We start from the raw sequence: 13,910 nt of genomic DNA, 5'->3' as shown, positions 1-13,910 counted from the left end.
ATGCTTCTTGCTTTTCATATATATTTATATTCCTAAACTAATCTTTTATTTTATTGAACTGTTTTGGTTATTACATGAAGGTATTTGCTTTACATTTTTCAGACTGCATTTTGTTAGTGCATCCTCAACATGAAATCATCTTTTAACTAAGAAAACCAGCGCTACAAGTAATCAAACCTTGCTCTTTTTGTGTGTTTGTTATTATATACATCACAGATCATTAGTTGCGGTTTACTTCAGTTCAGTGCAGTATATTTATATAGCACTTTTCACATTCACGTCCAAAGCAGTTTTACAAAGAATAGTTTTGTTGAACTCGATCCTCTTTTTTTATCCTTTTGTAAGGACGGGTTTAAAAATATCAGTAAGTTAACACTACAGTCCCTCCATGAGATTTGCCATAATTCTAGAGCGTTCATAGGATATGTTGATTTACATAAGAACAGCTATCATTTCCACCATGATGGATGAACTGTTTTTCCTCTTTTGGCAACAAAGTGAAATTATAGCACTTCACCAGACATTTTTCATTGCAGCTTTTTTGTCCTTCTCAAGCTTAAAGATTTAGTTGCATGTGATTTAGACATTCCTCTGTAAACCTCTCATGCACCAGCTGATAAAAAGGCCGATTATGTCTTTACATTAAACCAGGACACATAAAACATAGAAGTAATTAATCCTCTTTCTAGGCTGTTTGTCTTGTTTTCATATCCAGAGCAGCATCACATGGTATTTTGCTGTGCCTGGTTCATTTTTATCTGTTGTTTTGATGCATTTCTCTGTGTTTGCATTGCACTCAAGGACAGTTTTGAGCAGAAATAGCAAAGATAGACTTTGACTTGAAGACTTGAAGCTCACGTCACACCAAAGTGACTCAAGTCCCGCTTTAAAAATGAAACCCCTTATCGGTTTCCTCAAGGTCTTCATGCTGCAGATGCAGTGCGTCAGTGACGCTGATTTTAAAAACATCTTTGGGTTGATGTTACCAAGCGCTGATTGTTACATACTCCCGCTTTCTTTACTGATTGAATTGCCTTCCTTTCTTTCTTTCTTTGCTCCTGCAGCTCCATCAGGCCGCTGAGGTGGCCCTCCTGAGAGGGGCCAGGGCCATTTCACCAGAGGATATCATCTTTCTAATGAGGAAAGACAAGGTAAAAGCACACCAATATGAGACATTACCGCAACATAAATCATTAGCCTTCATATTTACGGACTACCGCTTTGGTTATTGAGTAGTTTTATTGCTTTTGTAGTTCTGTTGCTTTTCACTCACTGGTTAAAAGCAAGAAGCAGGGCTAGGTGATGTAATAAAACAGTCTTTTGAGCTTTTTGATGATTTTACATGATTATATTTACAGTATGTGATTTCAGTGAAGAGGCTAAGTAGATGAAATAAACTTCTATAAAAATAATCAGTCAATAAATCAAAGGTTTTTCACACATTTTCCCCTAATTATTTTGAATCAGTTCATTGAAATGGACAACTGATTCACCGAAATGAATCATACTAACCACTTGTATCTCTCTCTCTCTCTCTCTCTCTCTATATATATATATATATACACACAGTGGGGCAAAAAAGTATTTAGTCAGCCACCAATTGTGCAAGTTCTCCCACTTAAAAAGATGAGAGAGGCCTGTAATTTTCATCATAGGTATACCTCAACTATGAGAGACAAAATGAGAAAAAAAATCCAGAAAATCACATTGTAGGATTTTTAAAGAGTTAATTGGTAAATTCCTCGGTAAAATAAGTATTTGGTCACCTACAAACAAGCAAGATTTCTGGCTCTCACAGACCTGTAACAACTTCTTTAAGAGGCTCCTCTGTCCTCCACTCGTTACCTGTATTAATGGCATCTGTTTGAACTCGTTATCAGTATAAAAGACACCTGTCCACAACCTCAAACAGTCCAACTCCAAACTCCACCATGGCCAAGACCAAAGAGCTGTCAAGGACACCAGAAACAAAATTGTAGACCTGCACCAGGCTGGGAAGACTGAATCTGCAATAGGTAAGCAGCTTGGTGTGAAGAAATCAACTGTGGGAGCAATTATTAGAAAATGGAAGACATACAAGACCACTGATAAACTCCCTCGATCTGGGGCTCCACGCAAGATCTCACCCCGTGGGGTCAAAATGATCACAAGAACTGTGAGCAAAAATCCCAGAACCACACGGGGGACCTAGTGAATGACCTGCAGAGAGCTGGGACCAAAGTAACAAAGGCCTCAAATCCTGCAGTGCCAGACGTGTCCCCCTGCTTAAGCCAGTACATGTCCGGCCCGTCTGAAGTTTGCTAGAGAGCATTTGGATGATCCAGAAGAGGATTGGGAGAATGTCATATGGTCAGATGAAACCAAAATAGAACTTTTTGGTAAAAACTCAACTTGTCGTGTTTGGAGGAGAAAGAATGCTGAGTTGCATCCAAAGAACACCATACCTACTGTGAAGCATGGGGTGGAAACATCATGCTTTGGGGCTGTTTTTCTGCAAAGGGACCAGGACGACTGATCCGTGTAAACGAAAGAATGAATGGGGCCATGTATCGTGAGATTTTGAGTGAAAACCTCCTTCCATCAGCAAGGGCATTGAAGATGAAAGCGTGGCTGGGTCTTTCAGCATGACAATGATCCCAAACACACCGCCCGGGCAACGAAGGAGTGGCTTCAGAAGAAGCATTTCAAGGTCCTGGAGTGGCCTAGCCAGTCTCCAGATCTCAACCCCATCGAAAATCTTTGGAGGAGTTGAAAGTCCGTGTTGTCCAGCGACAGCCCCAAAACATTACTGCTCTAGAGGAGATCTGCATGGAGGAATGGGCCAAAATACCAGCAACAGTGTGTGAAAACCTTGTGAAGACTTACAGAAAACGTTTGACCTCTGTCATTGCCAACAAAGGGTATATAACAAAGTATTGAGATGAAATTTTGTTATTGACCAAATACTTATTTTCCACCATAATTTGCAAATAAATTCTTTAAAAATCCTACAATGTGATTTTCTGGATTTTTTTTTTCTCATTTTGTCTCTCATAGTTGAGGTATACCTATGATGAAAATTACAGGCCTCTCTCATCTTTTTAAGTGGGAGAACTTGCACAATTGGTGGCTGACTAAATACTTTTTTGCCCCACTGTATATACAGCATTCATAATGCTGCTTAATTCAGTATTTCCAGCTATTTTTTATTTATTTTTTACTTTATTGAACGTAGTGAAGAAACCCAAATTAAAAGTTCATTTTGTAGGATGCAAAGGTGGATGGAGATAGTTTTAGTTTGAACATTGAGCCTAAATTAGATATTTCTATGATTACAGTAAGATGGATTAAATTTAATGCAAGAACTAAACCACAATAAATGTTTAGAAATATAATCAATGAATAAAATAAAGGTTTTCCACACATTTCTTTCCCTAAATTTTCTTTGAAGATGACATGTTGAGTGATGATGCAAACAAACTCTTTTGAATCGTTTCATTGAAATGGACACGTGATTCACAGAAATGAATCAAACTTGTCATCTTTAACTTTTAGTTTTTTCTTCTGTTATAATTTTTTTTTTTTCCTACTATTTTTGTTTAAATCAGAGACTACTTATTTTTGCAATATTGCGATATTCATAATGATTCTTAACTCGGTGTCAGCAGCAAAATTGAGAACACATCACCCAGCTCTAGAAAGAATTACATTTTCTTCAATGTTGTGAAGATCATTTTAAAAGATTATTTTGTGAGATAAAGATGGATGGAGATTCAGCCTGTTAAATTAGAGACAATATTCATTTACAATGTTAAGAACTGAATTGAAACTAAAAGATTTTGTGGGATGGATTTTGGAAAACATTGGATGGAAAGCATTTTGTGGGATGGATGGAGATTGTTTTAGTTTGAACGCTAACACTGCTTTATTCACTGCTTTATTATGTGCTTTATTCAAAGTTAAACGTGTCTAATATGAGTTTAAATCTTATAGCCATACTGAAAGCAACAACAGAAAGTTTACCTCAGATCTTGAAAATAAATTAAAGCAAAGATGACCGTTAAAACTGGAGTGGAGTGTATTGCATGACAAAGATGTTATCAGTCACTCAGTATGTACATTTAATGATGTGTAACATTTATGAATTAGATTAAAAACGTATCCATTTCGTTGCGAGAGCAGTTTGCTTCCAGAGCGAGCCCACCCACACACGCTTCTGATTGGCTGGTGTTATTTTGTCTGGTGTGGACATCCAAATTGCTTGTCGCGTGTAGTTAGGACACGGTGTAAACCTGTTATTTTTTTCTATCAGAAAAAATTACGGCGGCTCATCAGGTACATGCAGTTCAGAGACTACAAATCCAGAGTCCTCAAAACCATCGAAGATGAAGATCTGCTGGATTCAGGTGCGATATGTGTAGTATTTTCCAATATATTCAACCATTTTATGGTCTGCCACTTATTCAAAGTTGAGAGTCAATGAATCAAGTGTTTATTTATTGTTGAATCACATGCATTGCTGACAGAAAATAAGATGCATGTTGATCGCATGACAACAAACCATTCTTTGTTAGAATTCAAGAATTCAAAAATTCAAATCCTTTAGAATGGATCGGAACATCATGAAAATGATTTAAAAAATGGTACCGCTGAAGGAGAACCTGTTCTCAATTCCCAAATCTAGTTGGTGTGTTGTACTTTCATACATTTTGCCGCTTAGCATGTTTTCCATATGAATGATTTTGTTCGTAAGATATTCAAAAAATGTTCCCCATCAACAGCATTTTACCATTTAGCCGTTGCCTTAAATGGCGAAGCCGCGCATAACGAGCGGAGTCAAGGGGTAATTTTGTACACCACAGTCAATCAGCGAGAGTCATTAACCAAAATGCAGACAGAAGCTTTGGCATGAATCTGCTTTGAACAGCACTCCCTCATCAATATCACCAAAAAACGAGCATGAAGGAGGAAAACCATCCGCACAAGCAGCGTAATGTCATGCGGAGTGTCATTAGGACTCTTGCTCCTCATCTAGAGTGTAACTTGAGAAATGGAAGAACAGTGAAATGCAGCGTTTGGATGGCGGAGTCTCCCTGTCTGAACGCAGATGCTTTTCCATGGCTCGCTGTCTGCAATGTGTTGCTCTTCTGAAAGTTTCTGACCCCAAAGAATCTTCTCTGATTCTCTTCTCTATTATCTGCATTATTGCATGCGATATAAAATCTAGGAGGGAATTGTTTCGGTGCGAGTGCTCGGAGGCCTGCGGTGGGAGCCGGCCCGTGACAGGAGGTGGTTTTGCTCTGGTGTGGTGCGTTCGGAGGGTTGCAAAAGAGGGCAATGTAGAGCGAGAACATAGGTTTCGATTTCTTTCCATGCAGTGTTCGTGCAATGACCCCTAAAACAAAACTAAACAGCAAATGAGGAACTTCTGTTCAACCGCTATTGTCTTTTTTTAGGTTGCTCAGCAGATCTGGGCTCAGATACAGTAGAGCAGGAGATTGTCATTGTGAAGTGCTGTTTATTTTTTTACTGTGTGTTCCTGTATGGTTTTATTGTGAGCAATTCATCAAACTGCTTTCCTTTTTGTGTGACATAAATCCCATTTAGTCATGTCAGATTTACAGAAAATCATAATGTTAATAATATCTTAGTATCTTCATGCCAGTTCGATTAGAATGGAAGCCTGTTTCCGCCACTGAATTAAAAATAAAAGGTAATTGCGAGTTTTTATCTCACAATTCGGACTTTTTGTTCACAGAATTGAGATATAAATGTGCAATTGCGATTTTATAAAGTCAGAATTTTGAGAAGTGAAGTCAGATTTGGGAGATTTTCTGATAATCGCAATTCTTTAAAAAAAAAAATTGTATGATATAAACAGGCAGTTGCGTATTATAGTCAGAATTGCTTGAAAAAAAGTCACAATTGCGAGAGAAACTCAGAATTATGATATAAAAATCTGAATTGTGATGAAACATCAAAATGACCTTTTTGATTTTTTTTATTCAGTGGCGGAAACGGGCTTCCATAGATTAGAGCTGCTAAATGAAACTAAGGCTAACAAGTAGTTGCGGACAGAAATTGGGTCGCAAACACTGTTAGTTGATCTTGTTTATACATTTAGTCAAATTGCTCAATAAACGTACTCAGTTAAATTTAAGGTGTAAGTCTAGAAAAAAATGCATTATATGCAAACTTCAATTAATTTTTATGCAGTTTTGCATTTTAATCTGCTGTGTTCAAAGCACTTCGGTTACAGGCACGTTTAGAATGCTATTTTTTTTTTACTTGTACTTTTTAATTTTGAAGGACAAGGTCATCAGATCAAAGATGTTTTACTAGTGTTTATATAGTTAGATTTTAATGCACCATTTCATCATTATTAGATTAACTATTTGTCCAAACCAAGATTTTCCAAGGCCTCTTATTCATCCAAATATTGAATCAGATGTCAAATTAAGGATTCTTTAAAGCCCGAAATACACTACTAATTATGTACGTCAAGGTATTTGTATCATTTAAAAGTGAGTTTATACAAACTGACGTTTTTACCGTTTGATTGAATTGCAGCGTTTACAGAGGAAGTCCACAATTATAGTCTGTTCAAGGCTGTGCCGTGCCAGTCCCAACGAACCTGAAGCCCATAAAACGAGCTGTTATTTAGGTGTCATAAATTCAGTAACCTTGATTAAACATTTTCTGGGGCTATTTCTGTCATTCACAACCAGACGTTACTTCACAGAAGTGTGTTTAATCAGTGTATTTCCTTTCATTTAATTAACATTTTCCTTCTTTTTTTTCATTTTCCCACCCTGGAGCTTTAGGCCCGTAATGCCCGCTGACGCTGAACCGCATAAACATGCTGGAAAAAGTGAAAGTAGTTTGCTGTGGTAGAGCGTGATTTTACGCTGCTGTGGGAATTCTGTACATAGTGGACACAATGTGACACAGATGAAAAATCTCTCATATTTCAGCTGCTTATTAGTCTGGATTCCAGCTCTGCTCACTCTGGACATTCATTAACCAACTTCATGAGGAGCATCATGGGATGTTAGTGAAGAAGGAAAATGTTTGATGGACACTTGACGATGCTTTTCCACCCTAACTAATATATTATTATTCTTTAAAAATAAGATTGCATTTGCATGTTAATAATGTACATTAAAATATATTGTAATAGTTATACATTTTAAAATTATATGTAATTATGTTTTAAATGTACATATTATCATTTATCTATTTTAAATTATTAATAAATGAATAAATATATATTATAATATGATGATAAGAATAATGATTATATGATAAGAATAATGATTATATGATGAGGCTTTTCCTCTCCAACTAATATAATATTTTTATTTAAAATAATATTTAGTTAGTTATTATGTTAATGTAATATTAACATAAATAAATGTTAATCATGTACATTAATATATATATATATATATATATATATATATATATATATATATATATATATATATATATATATATATATATATATATATATATATATATATATATATATATATATATATATATATATAGTAGTAATTATACATTTTAAAACTATATTATATATAATTATACATTAAATGTACATTATTAACATTCATTACATACATTTTAAATTTACATTAAACATACAATATATTATATTAAAATGATTATTTGTGCTTTTACACACACAGTAATATACTGTATTACGATTCTTAAAAATAAGATTTTATTCATTATTTAATTATTATGCTAATGTGATGTTAACATTAATAAATGTTAATGTTCATTAAAAATGTTATATATATAATTATATAATGTATATAATATACATTATAAGAATTTATTATAATAGTAATTATTAATAATTTTAAGATAGTAATAGTAAAGTAGTATAACATTATTAATACTTACATATTCTTAACACATTAAATATAATAATAAATTAATTAATACATATGTATACTCTTATATATTTATTATATATTATCATAAATAATTTTGGAGTGGACAGTGAAGGAAAAGCCATCATCAAGTGTTATATTTACATGCGTTTACTGATATGCATATTTACGCATTACAAATAGTTTTGTAAAAAGAAAAGAATAAATAAAAACCTTTATATAAATGCATAATTTATATTTGTCTACAGTCATTTCAGGCATTTAACTGAGGATGCACAATATACTGGACCAATAACAATTGTCATATCTTGATAGTGGGTATTTATCAGTCAATACTGGACAATATTTTCACTAGTTTGTAGTATCTGTCATTGTAATGGATTATGGCAAAGATTAAACCATTTCAAATTCTCTTAAATAACATTTTCTTTCTCCAATAAAACACTTAACAGATCATTCAAATCCATTGATTTTAACATTTTTAAGAGACTAAACCACATCCCGTCTTTTATTATGAGCATTTTTTGTCATTCAAGCAGGTATAATTTTGTTCTATAGCAGATTTGAAAGGAGTTTTGGCCTGTATTTGTGTGAGATGTAAGCGTGTGTCAGAGGTCTTCATGACTCAGGTGAAGCAGGCGAGTGGGCCGCTGGATCTCAGCTGGCCTGCAGATGTGCTCTGACTGTTTCTGTCCTCTCACAGACAAATGCAGCAGCAGCAGCAGCAGCAGCAGCGTCAACAAGAGGCAGCGTTTGCTGCAGGACTTCATGAGCTCCATCGACCAGACCGGGGAATTCCTGACGCTGGTGGAGGAAGAGGAGGTGGATGAAGTCAAGCAGGAGCGGCTGGAGGTGAGTAGGAGGCGAGAGCAGAAATGTGCACGCTTCAGCGAGGGTGGACGGCACAGACTGGGACTGTGGGAGAAATTGAGGGAATTGTCCTGCGGTCACAGAAAAAGTAGGAGCGCTTCATTCTTTTTATATATATATATATATATATATATATATATATACACACACACACACACACACACACACACACACACACACATACAGTCATGGCCAAAAATATTGGCACCCTTGGTAAATATGATCAAAGAAGGCTGTGGAAATTAATCTGCATTGTTAATCCTTTTGATCTTTTATTTTAAAACTTCACAAAAATCTATCCTTTCATTGGATAATAAGAATTTAAAATGGGGAAATATCATTATGAAATAAATGTTTTCTCTAATACACATTGGCCACAATTAACGGCACCCTTTTATTCAATACTTTTTGAAACCTCCATTTGCCAGTTTAACAGCTCTAAATGTTCTCCTATAATGCCTGATGAGGTTAGAGACACCTGACAAGAGATCAGAGACCATTCCTTCATCCAGAATCACTCCAGACCCTTTAGATTCACAGCTTCTTCTCTTCAGTTCACTCATTTTCTACAGGGTTCAGGTCAGAGGACTGGAATGGCCAGCAGAAGCTTGGTTTTGTGCTCAGTGACCCATTTTGTGTTGTTTTGAGGTTTGTGTTTGGATTATTATGCGGTTGGAAGATCCAAACATGGCCCATTATAAGATTTCTAACAGAGTCAGTCACTTATTGATTTTTATCTGTTGGTATTTGATAGAATCCATGATGCCATGTGTCTAAACAAGATGTCCAGGACCTCCAGCAGAAATATAGGCCCACAACATCAAAAATACAGCAGTATATTTCATTGTACACATGGGGTACTTTTTATCCCTGTGTTCACCAAACCCGTCTTGAGTGTTTGCTGCTAAAAAACTCATTTTTTAGTTTCATCTGACCATAGAAGTCAGTCCCATTTGAAGTTCCAGTCGTGTCTGATAACTGAATATGCTGGAGTTTGTTTTTGGATGAGCGAGGAGAATTTTTCTTGAAACCCTCCCAAACAACATGTGGTGATGTAGGTGCTGTTTGACAATTTTTTAAAAGGTTTTCTGACCCCAAGACTCAACTATTTTCTGCAATTCTCCAACTGTGGTCTTTGGAGAGTCTTTAGCCACTCAAACTCTCCTCCTCCCCGTGCATTAGGACGATATAGACACACGTCCTCCAGGCAGTTTCGTAACTTTTTATGTTGATTGGAAATTCTTAATTATTGCCCTGATGGTGGAAATGGGAATTTCCACTGCTCTAGCTCTTTTCTTAAAGCCACTTCACTAATTTGTGAAGCTCAATTATCTTTTGCTGCACATCAGAAATGCATTCTTTGGTTTTTCTCATTGTGATGGATGATTAAGGGAATTTGGGCTTTGTTTTCCCTCCTATTTATATTTCTGTGAAACAGGAAGCCATGGCTGGATAATTTCATGTTCATAATCACCCTGGAGCGCTAAAAATTGTGAATATGAATGGGAATATACTTCAGAGATATTTTACTTATAAGAATTTCTAGGGGTGCCAATAATTGTGTCCAACGTGTTTCATAATGATATTTCCCCCCATTTTAAATTCTTATTATCCAATGAAAGGTTAGATTTTTGTGATTTTTTTTTTTTTAATAAAAGATCAAAAGGATTAACAATGCAGATTCATTTTCACAGCCATCTTTGATCATATTTACCAAGGGTGCCGATATTTTTGGTCATGACTGTATATATCATTTTTTGTTTTATTTACATTATTTTTTTTACTTAATCAAGACCATTTTTCCAGATTATATTTCATAACATATTAGTTTGACCATATACCATTCCATATTTAAGTCTAATATAATTCTTAATAAATTGAAAATGAATTGTACAAAAAGAATATATTTCTTGTAATTGAGTGAAATTGAATTGAAATTGAATTTTTATTTATTTATTTATATTAATTCAAAATGTCCCTATATTTGAAAGTAGACTCATGTCTTTTTAGTCCACTTTGGTTCATTTGATCCAGTTTCCATTTATTTATTTATTTATTTATTTAAATCATGTTTAACACATTATATACCAAACCATGTTATTTTAACCATATGCCATGCTATAATAATAATTTTACCATATTATTTGAATTATAACTAAAAACTGGAAATTATTGAACAAATAATAATGTAATTCAGTTATTTTGACTCTAAAAATGCTGATAAGAGAAATTATGTAGATTTTTTGTGTGATTGTGGCAGCAGTGACTGTAGTCTAGTAAAAGATTTTGTGGATTTTTTTCAGCATTGTTTTTTTCAAGTTATTCTGTCCAGATTGCGGTTATCTGTGCAAATACTAACCGTCAGTAATTTCTTCAGTGAATCAAGTGCTCAAAGAGCTCAGACAGTGTGTGCACTTAAATGACACTACGAACAAGCGCACTTTATTCCTGTAGTCATTGTGGAACAGAAGTTTGACCCAAACAAGGTGTTTAAACACGCAGTTGCGAACCACAGAAGCACCTGATATTGAGACGACACTGAAACATGTGGTTTTGATACTTGTGCTCCATAAAAGACAAGAAAGCGAGGCTCAGACTGCTGTCAGTAGGTCCGACTGGGTTTCATCATCCTCCACTAATAGTCTTAACATCTCATCTGAGTTTCCATCGTGATATTTTCCTCTGTGCACAGCAGACGGACATGCAAATACACCACGAGTGAAACCAGAGAGCAGGAGTTGACCTGTCAAATGACAACAGGAGTGTTTTCAGTCTAATCTGGGAAAGCAATGAGGGGATGTGATTCTTTATCAGACATCGATACGTGAATAAACGCTCTGAATCTCTGTGATATGAGCATGAACTCTGTCTTTTTGTTCTCACTGTGCCGAGTTAAATAAATGGCCACAGCTGAAAGATGTAATTAAAGGTCTAAAGCAAGAACTGTGGATAAGGGGGTATTACCATGAGACGTTATACGTCCCGTCTCAATTAAAACGGTTCTGGATGTGGCCAAGAAAGCCTGCGGTTTCCCCCAAAACTTTGTTCCTACTGAGTGTTTTAATGGGTATGTTTTAGCTATCAGGACAACCTTTTGGGAATAAGGAACCATATCCTTCTGGGCCTCCCACTTTGCCCCACTCATGAAGTCCTGGAGAGAGGAGCTTTATGGTTTAACCACACGGCACTGTGCTGCTTTATCTAGTGCCCTGTTCACCCGCCGCTCCCTCGTCTTCCTTAACTAGCTCTTCTGTGGCTAACAGCACATGTCTGGTTTCCCTGCGCACCTCCATCTGCTCGCCTTACCTGCTGCATACAGGACATGTTATGGGTGATCATGTAGTTGTCAGAATTCAGAATAAGTTACCTTTTTTCCACTTTTCTTTTCTTTCCCCAGAAGTTTTTTTTTTTTTTTTTTTTACACCACACACACATATGTATTTTAACTTCTTAAATTAGTTTATAATTATTACATTTTAAATGCTAATGCTTACTTGTCAGATTTATATATAATTCTACATTTTCTAAATTTATATAAATTATTATTATAGTAAAAAAAAAAATATATATATATATATATAAAACAATTATAATTTGTTGATCAATAATAATTTGTATAATTTTATTATATAAAATATTAACATTTATTTGTCATTATATTAAATTATTCTTTATAATCTTCTGTATGTATAAAATGTATTTATATGTATTTAAATGTTTGTTTTGTAATTATTTTGTTACATGGGTGCGTATAAAAAATAAATAAATTACAAAATGGTAAACTTTTTAACAAATTAACAAACATTTAGAATATATGTAACTTAATATTATAATTATAATATTTTATATGTGTGTGTGTATGTATATGTATATGTGTGTATGTATATATATATATATATATATATATATAATGTATATGTGTATATTTTGTATTATATAAATGATTATCTTATATGTATGTCTCCATATTATTATATATTTTCTTATATAAATGATGTATTATTTCATTGTTTATTAAATGCTTATTGTTCTATATATAAATATTTTAGAAAAGATGAAGAAATATTTAGGATTCAGAATTTTCTGTCATTAATCAAATATTAGAGTATTTGAAAACCAGAAGTCCATTTGCCAAAGCAGCCAAATATGTTCTGATTATAGCTATTATATCAGTCTCTTGCTACTAGTAGCACTTTTATTACAGTGAATGAGACCATTTCAAAGCCCTCATTTGCATCGTCCATTTACTCTCCAGATTTTCTCACTGCTGTGAATAAACTACAACACTTGTGTAAACACTCAGGCCATTATTTCATAGGATTTCCAAAGCCGCAGCTCAGAGGTCAAGCATCTGTCAGATGTCCAGTCCAGGGCGTCCGCGATCGGCTCGGGCGAGGGTATAATTCACCCGCGCGCTGCTACACTTGATCAGCCGGCGATGGCCTCTCTTTTGTTAGCGGTGTGTGGATTGTATTTCCTCCGGCAGATCATCCATCTTCCCAAGGACCCTCTAAGATCTCTTGACAATCTGTTATTTTCCCGGCCGCGTTCAGATGGGAATGTTTAAAAGTGTTTTTGTCATGATGTGTGGGATCCGCATTGTTTTGCTTTAATGCCATGATGACAGCAGGATGCTATTCTGAGACACTGGTGATCTGTACTTTTCAAATTCCCTAGGAAATCGTAAATGCCGAAAACGGCAATGTAAACTCTTGCACTTTTACTTGCTTGGGTTTTCACCGAACTTTGGACAGTTTTGGGTTGTTTTTTCCACTTTCAGATTTTCCTTGAAAGAACAGTAATGTGAACTGTAAACTAGTTGATATACTGTAAGTTTTTGAGTCTGAATGACATGATAAAAGTCTCTTTGAGAGTGTTTTCTCTTTAAAGAATCAAACTCAGATGTCTTTGTGTGGACTTGAGTGAAATTGAGTTGTTTTTTTGTTGCATGAATACACATTGACTATGTTTCCATCACCCTGTATTATGCACATTTTAAAGTATTGCATCATAAATGAGGGATGGAAATGCTTAATTTAAGAAAAAAAAAAAGAGTTTTTTTTTAAACACTCACTTGAGGTGGTTTTTGACTTGTGCGAAAAAGAGTTAATGAGAATAATGGAAGACTGAAATGCATTTGCCGAATCAATTCTGACG

General features: G+C 34.8%; 1 protein-coding gene across 4 annotated transcripts in view; it reads left to right on the top strand.

Annotated features, from left to right (window-relative positions):
• supt3h (SPT3 homolog, SAGA and STAGA complex component) overlaps window positions 1-13,910 on the top strand; it is a 121,423-nt gene that overhangs the window by 81,918 nt on the left and 25,595 nt on the right. For all 4 annotated transcript variants that reach the window (XM_058749083.1, XM_058749085.1, XM_058749084.1 and 1 more), the window contains exons 4-6: window positions 1,065-1,151; window positions 4,292-4,385; window positions 8,587-8,735. In XM_058749083.1, coding sequence (XP_058605066.1) covers window positions 1,065-1,151; window positions 4,292-4,385; window positions 8,587-8,735 — 330 coding nt within the window. The remainder of the gene's footprint in view (window positions 1-1,064; window positions 1,152-4,291; window positions 4,386-8,586; window positions 8,736-13,910) is intronic.

This window comes from Onychostoma macrolepis, chromosome 17 (assembly GCF_012432095.1).
Source record: "Onychostoma macrolepis isolate SWU-2019 chromosome 17, ASM1243209v1, whole genome shotgun sequence".
Classification (NCBI taxonomy): Eukaryota; Metazoa; Chordata; class Actinopteri; order Cypriniformes; family Cyprinidae; genus Onychostoma; species Onychostoma macrolepis.
Note: the sequence above shows the minus strand (reverse complement) of the source record. Positions and strands in the feature narration are given on the sequence as shown.